This window comes from Oryctolagus cuniculus, chromosome 1 (assembly GCF_964237555.1).
Source record: "Oryctolagus cuniculus chromosome 1, mOryCun1.1, whole genome shotgun sequence".
NCBI classification, from domain to species: Eukaryota; Metazoa; Chordata; class Mammalia; order Lagomorpha; family Leporidae; genus Oryctolagus; species Oryctolagus cuniculus.
Genome location: NC_091432.1, coordinates 168,219,893 through 168,228,371, shown reverse-complemented (window position 1 = coordinate 168,228,371; position 8,479 = coordinate 168,219,893). Strand labels below are relative to the sequence as shown.

The 8,479-nt window shown below is 43.5% G+C and overlaps 1 protein-coding gene across 1 annotated transcript in view; it reads right to left on the bottom strand.

The window, feature by feature from the left end:
- Positions 1–2,202: 2,202 nt before the first annotated feature.
- The window catches only part of LOC100356848 (programmed cell death 1 ligand 2), a 67,113-nt gene continuing 60,836 nt past the window's right edge, over positions 2,203–8,479 (bottom strand). Inside the window, 1 exon segment of the mRNA XM_051858232.2 lies at positions 2,203–2,748. Within this exon segment, the coding sequence (XP_051714192.2) occupies positions 2,735–2,748 (14 nt within the window). The 3' untranslated portion in view covers positions 2,203–2,734.

The window sequence follows — 8,479 nt, the reverse complement described above, 5'->3', positions numbered from 1 at the left end:
TGGTTAATCCTCTGCCTGTGGTGCTGGCATCCCATATGGGTGCCAGTTCTAGTTCCGGTTGCCCCTCTTCCAGGCCAGCTCTCTGCTGTGGCCTGGGATGGCAGTGGAGGATGGCCCAAGTGCTTGGGCCCTGCACCCGCATAGAAGACCAGGGGAAGCACCAGGCTCCTAATCGGCGTAGCTCCAGCCATTGCGGCCATTTGGGGAGGGAACCAATGGAAGGAAGGAAGACCTTTTTCTTTGTCTCTCTCTCTCTCACTGTCTGTAACTCTACCTGTCAAATAAATAAATAAAAATCTTTAAAAAAAGAAAAAGAAAAAAGAAAGGGCATGCCAGCAGCTGTAATGAACATGGGTTCGTCACCCTTTGGAACTCAACAGGCAGCCTTAACCACATCATTTCACTTTTCTGTGCCTCAGTTTCCTTTTCTATAAAATGGAGAGATTAATTGTGCCCTTATTCAGAGGGTTTTGACAGGACTTATGGTGTAAAATACTTAACCATAATGAACGTACAGTAAGAACTTGATAAAGATTAGCTGTTAAGATGGGGAATATTTCACAAACTGGGAACACTGCATTAGGACACTGGAGAAGGACAATCCTCCTTGTTTTATTCTAGGAAAAGCCTAAATCCAGGACTATAGATGGCAGTGTTTGAGAGGCCATTATGTTACTAGGTTCTCATTAGGCTTAAACACAACCATCCAATCCTGGCTGGAAATTAGGGGAGGGGTCCAGTTTAGGAAGGTTTGCTTCCCAGGACAGAAGGGAAAAGGCATCGTCTGCCTGTCTTGCTCCTCCAGGAGAGAGCCTTCACCAAGACATGGGAGCTGAGATGCAGCCCTGGGACCCCATCCTGCTGGAAAGGGCATCCAAATATACCTCGGAGACTTCCAAATCTATGGGAGCCAAATGACTCGACAGAATATTATGTTTACACTTGGAAGGGCCCCAAGGAAACCAATTAACCCAAAATAGAAATGTGGGACATTCTGAAGAATAAACAGTTGAGTTTTATTCTTCAAAGGCAGACTCTGATTTGTGTAGGCAGAGAATTCACAAACTGAAGTGTTGCATGATTTGCCTGCTACTCACTTTCACAACCCTTTATTCCCATGAACCCCCAATTCTGTTCAGTGGGAGTCCCAGTTAAAGGGTTTGTTTCAGGCTCATTAATCCGAGACTGATACACTAGCTAATGCACACATAGGAGAGTTCATCAGTCACCTCGTGCTCTGCGCTTCCTGGATGCACCTGTTTCTATAGCCCAGTCACATACCCGCTCAACCCCTGTGCAGGGCTCCTGCTGGGTCTCCATAGCACCTATCATCAAAGGCTTTGTCTAGTGAACATCCTTGTATCTAAGAAGTGGAAACTAAGGCATGAAATGTTAAGTTTAAATCACACAGAAAGCCAGGAAAGGAGATTTAGTTTGCCTGTTATTTGTCTGAATTCTCTGTAGGCACAATGTATCAGCTTACCAAAAATATTTTTATTATATGAGGGCACTTTGAGAAGTTCATAGGAAATGTAATTAAAACATGAGTTTCTTTTGGTACATACCCATGTATAGTTTTTCATAAAGCACATTTTCCACAAACTTTTTGAAGACCCATCAAATTATTGATTTCTAAAATTTAAAAAATTCCAGAATTTTCCAAGAAAAATATGTGGCTTAAGAAACCTTAAACATGGTGTTTTACAGGTTAAAACAAGTCCTTTGTGACATAGGCCTCAAAAAATTACACCTATTACCTTTACTTCATAATTTGTGTACTTAATTGCCTTCTGTTAAGTAGAAAAACTTTGAATGCTATTAAGATTCCAGTAATCCAGGCCGGCGCTGCGGCTCACTAGGCTAATCCTCCGCCTTGTGGCGCCGGCACACCAGGTTCTAGTTCCGGTTGGGGCGCCGGATTCTGTCCCGGTTGCCCCTCTTCCAGGCCAGCTCTCTGCTGTGGCCTGGGAGTGCAGTGGAGGATGGCCCAGGTGCTTGGGCCCTGCACCCCATGGGAGACCAGGAGAAGCACCTGGCTCCTGCCTTCAGATCAGCGCAGTGCGCCGGCCGCAGTGCGCCGGCCACGGTGGCCATTGGAGGGTGAACCAACGGCAAAGGAAGACCTTTCTCTCTCTCTCTCTCACTGTCCACTCTGCCTGTCAAAAAAAAAAAAAAAAAAAAAAAAAAAAGATTCCAGTAATCCACAAAACACTTTAATTATGACTTGCATTTGTAATTTGTACAAAGCCCTGTCTGTGAGCTCATCATCACAACAAGCTCTTGCAGTTTCTAGAAGAAACTAGAGGTAACAGTAACTCTATTGGCATTTTGGTAACTGGAAATTTCCACTTCTCTCTGCCTCTGGAAATCATTTTGGAAAGTTAGGAGATCGTTCCCTTTGTCTTTAGTCTGGCAATAAGAAGAAGCCCCAGGACACTCACTAGGGGCCAGATTCCTGTGGGGTAATTTCTGGGAGTGTAGTAGTGCTTGCTCAGTGCCCTGAGCTGCAGAGGTGAGAGCCCAGATCGGTGAAGGGGTGGGTTGCTTGTGTACTTCTCTAAGCACACCATGGCCAAGTGCTGCCTAGTCTTGTTGCAGGCTTTAAATGAACGTGCTAGGTCACCCAAAGGCATTTCAAATATGCAAATAGCAAGCTCTGTAGACCGAGGGGGTCCCTGTTCAGAGTCTGGAAGCCTCCTGAGGATGTCTCTTCATGTCACCCCAGCTTCTGAGATCACAAGTTCAGATCTGGGGAGAGAAGTCCACAAATCAGGAAAAAAATCACTTTTTCTGATCATCTCAGCCTTTACCCTCTCCCCAGACCTATTACAAGAGACTTGCCTCCCAATTCTTTGGGCCGCAGATAGCTCAATATCGCAAGAGCACATCGGGCTCTCTGATTCAAAACCTTTCATACGGTTCTCTCTAGCGCCAGATATTTCTATTAGTGCCTTGCAGACTCATTCTCAACCTGCCCTGCCCAGTGCTCCTGCCCGGAGGATGATATTGAAGATTGTAGCACTGGGCTCAGCTGGGGGGTGGGTGCAGGAGGAGATGTCCAGGGGTAGGAGGTGAGGCTGGGGTATCTTTTCCTCAGCCTCCCAGACAGGGTTTAGGCTGCCTTTGTCCCTGTATTAAAGGGCACAGCTGCTGCATGGTGGCTTTGTCATATTGCTGTCGTAACTAGGGGTCTGGTCACTGCCTGTCCCTTTCCCCTCCAGCCCTAACGATGGTGGCTATTCCTTGCCTGCTCTTGCCAGGAGCAGGGGGCTCAACCTGCTTTGCTGGTTCCCCATGACGCTGGCACACACCTCTGGGAACCGTCTTTACAGAAAACTTGGCTCCCTCACTCATTCCGAGCACACTCGCTGTTTCCTGCTGGGACCTGGCTGAAGCACTCACGCACACTAAGTAAAATCTAACTTCCTTTGCCTGGGATTTGTGGTCCACACCATGGCCCCAGTCTCTCCCTCATCTCACGCTGGTTTTCTCTCCTGACACAGGTCACAGGCCCTCCCCTGCAGATCCTTCATGTTGTCCTGCCTGCCTTTCCTTCTGGTGTTCCCTGTATCTAGAATCGTCTCTTTCCATTTATGCCTACTTCAATGTCACCTCTTTCAGGACACCTCTCCCCTTCCCTGCTTATCTCCAGCCTTCAGTGGTATTTTTTTACCATCTGAAGTTTTATGTGTTGTTGGTAGCTCTTGTACGAGTCATAGAGAACCAGAAAAATATACACAGACTTCTCACACCTTTAAAGTGTCGTGAGCCCCTTCCTTTCCTGTGCTCTATATGGAAAGGAAAAGCAGCCTGAAGTTGCTTCCATGGGGTAGGCATTTCTGGGGAGTCTGAAGATAGATGATTTAGGTGATTTTCAGAATAAAGGGATAATTTGAGAGCTAAATGATGCCCCAGATGTGTTCCAAGAAGCAGAAGGTAGCTTAGAGGCCTGGGCAGGGATTCGTATCTTCCACTCGATTTCAGCACTGTTTTAACATTTTAATTAAAACATTTTTAATTGACAGATAGTAATTACGCATATTTATGGAGTACAATGTGGTATTTCAAAACATGAATATAATGTGTAATGATCAGATCAGGGTAATTGCTATATTTATCATCTCAATCCATTCTTGTGTTAGGAATGTAAAAAAATCCCCTCTACCAGCGATTGTGAAATACTCAAGTGCTGTCGCCCATAATTACCTCACTGGGCTCTAGATGCTTAAAGTTATTCCTCTTATCCAGCTGCACCCCTGTACCCACTAACCACCCTCTATCTCCTCTTCCCCAGCCCCGTCCACTTTCCAACTTCTAGCAACCACTGTTCTATTCCCATGAGATCAACTTTTAAAATTTCCACGTACAAGCCAGAACACATGATATGTTTTCTTTTTGTGCCTAACTTACTTCATTTAACATAATAGCTTCCCATTCCATCCATGTTGCTGTAAATGATCAAATTTCATTCTTTGTCATGGCTGTGTTTCTTTGTTCACTCATCAGTTGATGGACACCATGGATGATTCCATAACTTGGCTATAATAATGCAATAACATAGGCATGCAGATGTCTCTTCAATTTACTGATTGCTTTCCTTTGAATATGCACCTAAGTGGAATTAATAGGTCCTATGCTAGTTCTATCTCCAGCTTTTTGAGGAACCTCAGTACCATTCTCTGTAATGCCTGTACTAATTTACATTCTCCCGAAGAGTATATGAGAGTTCCCCTTACTCTACATGCTCACCAGAATTTGTTGGTTTTTTGTCTTTAAAAAAATGCATGTCTTTTTTTGAAAGGCAGAGTAACAGAGGGTGGAGGGGGCGGAGAGAGACAGACAGACAGACACTGATTCACTTCCTAAATGCTGGTAACCATGCCAGAACCAGGAGCCAGGCATCCAGTCTGAGTCTCCCATGTGGATGACAGGAGTACAAGTACTTGGGCCGTCATCTGCTGCCTCCCAGTCACATTAGCAGGAAGCTGGATTGAAACTGGAAGTAGCTGAGGCTCCAACCAGCACTCTGATATGGGATTTGGGTGTCCCAAGAGGCAGCTTAACCTGCTGTGTCACAACACCCACCCTGTTGTGTATGTGACTTTTTAAAAAAATTTTTTTGACAATAGCCATTCTAGCTGGGGTGAGATGATCACATCACTGTCATTTTTATTTCATTTCCACGATGCTTTTTTATGTTGAGCATTGTTTCACATACTTGTTGGTCATTTGCATATATGATCAGATTTTTGAACTTGCTCATCGGTTGTTTTCTATTGAGTTGCTTCACTACCTTATTCATTCTCCACCAGTGTTTCAATTTGCTTTATATGTAGGCATTTGGTCTAATATTTCCTTTGCAAAAGGGTTATAATGGGAAAAGAAAAAAAAGGTTGGAAACCACTGGATAAGAAAAAAGGGAAAGGGAACACTTGTGGTAGAATGCTGAGGCTGCGGTCAGTTCTCAGGTGCAAATTCTTAGAGGGAAAACAGGATTCTCACACACACACACAAAGCAAAACAAAAACCACAGACATAGGATCCATTGCTCCAGGGTCTATGGAATGCTGGCCTCTTTTATTTGAATTTTAACCCAAATTGTGCCAATGAGAACAGGTTTTGGAATACTTTTTCTCTGAATGTGAAAGTCCTGGACAACTTATACTATGCTGAGTACCTACTTACAATTCTCACAGAGCCTGCCTGATACAGAGTCTTGCAAATGACAGACACTAAATACATGTTTGTAAGTAGATGAGTAAATGAATGGTGTTATATTGGAAATCACATGGCCTTTAAAAATGTATTGGTTTATTTGAGAGGCAGAGGAAATTTGTTGTCATCCATTGGTTTACTCTCTACATATCCACAACGGCGATGGCTGAGCCAGGTCTAAAATTGGAAGTTGGATTTGCAATCTGCATCTCCTACGTGGAGCCATCACCACTGCCTACCAGCATCTGTATTAGCAGGAAACCGGAAGCAGGAGCCAGAGCCTGGCATCAAACCCAGGCACTCGTATATAGGATGCAGGCATCTGAACCAGCAGGCTAAGGACTGCTCCTACAAGACTTTCTTCTGCCACCATTTCACTTAAGAAAGTCACTTAATATCTCTTGGCCTCAATATTACCATCTTCAAAATGAGGTCATGTAGCCCTGCAAGCTCTAGCAAATACAGCTTGATGGCCAGAAAAACTCTTTAAAGGGAGCCTGATATGGGTCTATGGTATCTACAGTTTCCCTGGTTGATAGTTTGGTTGTCTTCAAAAGAGCAACAAGGCTTGTGCCCAAACAGCAGTATAAGTAAGGTTCAACACAAGAGCTCCCTCCACAAACTGGGAGGGCATGGTGCCAAGAAAGGGATTCAGTGGGTCTGTGTTCTACCTCTGGTTCTGTCACTAAGATAGGATGATCTTACGCAAGTCACCTCATCTCCTACATCCTTGGAGCGTGTATCTGTCCCTTTTAGCTTGGCAACAGAGACATTGCTATGTATCCTTTGAAGAAGGTATAGCATTGCCCTGCCTAAAGTTGACAAGGACTCAGTTAAGAGTCCTATAGAAGATTTGATTACCGGATTAGAGAAAGGTGAGTGGAAGATGTCTAAAAGGGCTGCAGAAAGCATCACTCTTCATCTAACAGCCAGCTCTGGTACTTAGTATATTTTAAAATGTATTAAAGCACAAAGAAAATTCAGGAAATATAAGAGTAGAAAATCATTCAAATGTCCATAACCCAAAGACAATGATTTTGTGCATTTTCAGGATTTTTAAAATCTACTTTCTGGAGGGGAAAAGAGGCTGTAACAAAAAACATTTTAATAGAACATGAGTGATACATTATCATATGGACAGTATTTCCTTACATTATTACTTCTCAGAAATAGAACTTTTAATGGCAACATGTAGTCTATGGGGTACAGGTTCCTGAATTTTCCCTGTTGTATCAGTCAGGGCAGACTAGGTGGTGCTGCAGTAACAACTCCAAAATCTCAACACAATTTTTTTATAAAGGTTTATTTTTGCTTATGTTCCATTGAGTCAGCAGGATTTTCTGTCAATTTAAGTACTTGGAGACCAAGGCTGATGTAGCAACCACTGTCTTGAACATTGCTCATCACCATGCCAGACGGAAAAAGAAAACATGGCGAAATATAAGCTGGCTCTTATACCATCTACTCAGAAATGCACTCCACTTATGCCTATATTTAATTGACCAAAGCAAGTCATCTGACCACACCTAAATAATTGCAGAGAAATGCAATTTTATCACACGCACAAAACAGTGAAATGGTACTCTGACCACCACATTCATACGGAGAAGAATGGTAACGAGATATCTCTTCGGCCACATTTTGCTTACTCTGAGTGTTTCTATTTTACAAGATTAAGGCTGGGGACCCTTTTTGGGAACTAAAGAGTGTGATTTCCACAAAAACAAGAGCAGTCAGCACCCTTCTCAGAACTGCTTGGAAAGTTATGGGCAGAGCCATGGAGTGGAAAACACTGCTCTGAGGGGCTGTTGCTTAACTTCATGAGCCCTGAAAGGCACTCTCAGAATAATCAGGTTTCACTTCAGTTGCTTATTAGGACTAGAAACAAAACCAGTAAGTCCTTCCCTTCTTATGTGGGGAAGGAGACTGTTTATCTGAAAAACATTTTCTAAGAGGTGTGTGCAATGGACATGCCCAGGCCAAGTCCCTAGAGTCCATATCCCAGAGTGATGCTGAGTCAACATTTGAGGGTGGGGATGGCTCCCAGGCAGCCCAGAACCACACTCCCTCCTCACAAGGGAGGGTGTGAGGGTGAGGTGGAGTTGCGCCTGAGCTGGCTAGGCCTTAGCAATATTAAAATATTAACCATTATAATTTCTGGGCAATAGATTATAAACTATTTTTAAAATACTAAGACATTTTGTTTATTTTTATTTATTTAAAAGGCAGAGAGAGAGAGAGGGTGTTCCAGCTACTGGTTCACTCCCCAGATGTCCACAACAGCCAGGCCAAAGCCGAGAGTTGGGAACTCAATCTAGGTCTCTCACATGGATGTCAGGATGTTAGGAACCCAGCAACTTGAGTCAGCACCTGCTGCCTCCAAGAGTCTGCACTAGCAAGAAGTTGCAATCAGAAGTGAAGTCAGCACTCAGACCTAGGCATTCTGATACAGAATGTGTACATCCCAAGAAGCATCTTAACCACTGTGCCAAATGTCCACCCTTTACAAAATTATTAATTTTTATCTATAATTCTTAAAATGTTTTCTTAATATGTAATTTAAAATTTATACAATTTTTGAGCTGGTATCTTCAATTAAAATTAAATTCAATTTCTTCTTCTTCTTTTTTTTTTTTTTTTTAATTTGACAGGCAGAGTTAGACAGTGAGCTAGAGAGAGACAGAGAGAAAGGTCTTCCTTCCGTTGGTTCACCCCCCAAATGGCTGCTACGGCTGGCATGCGGAGCCGATCCGAAGCCAGGAGC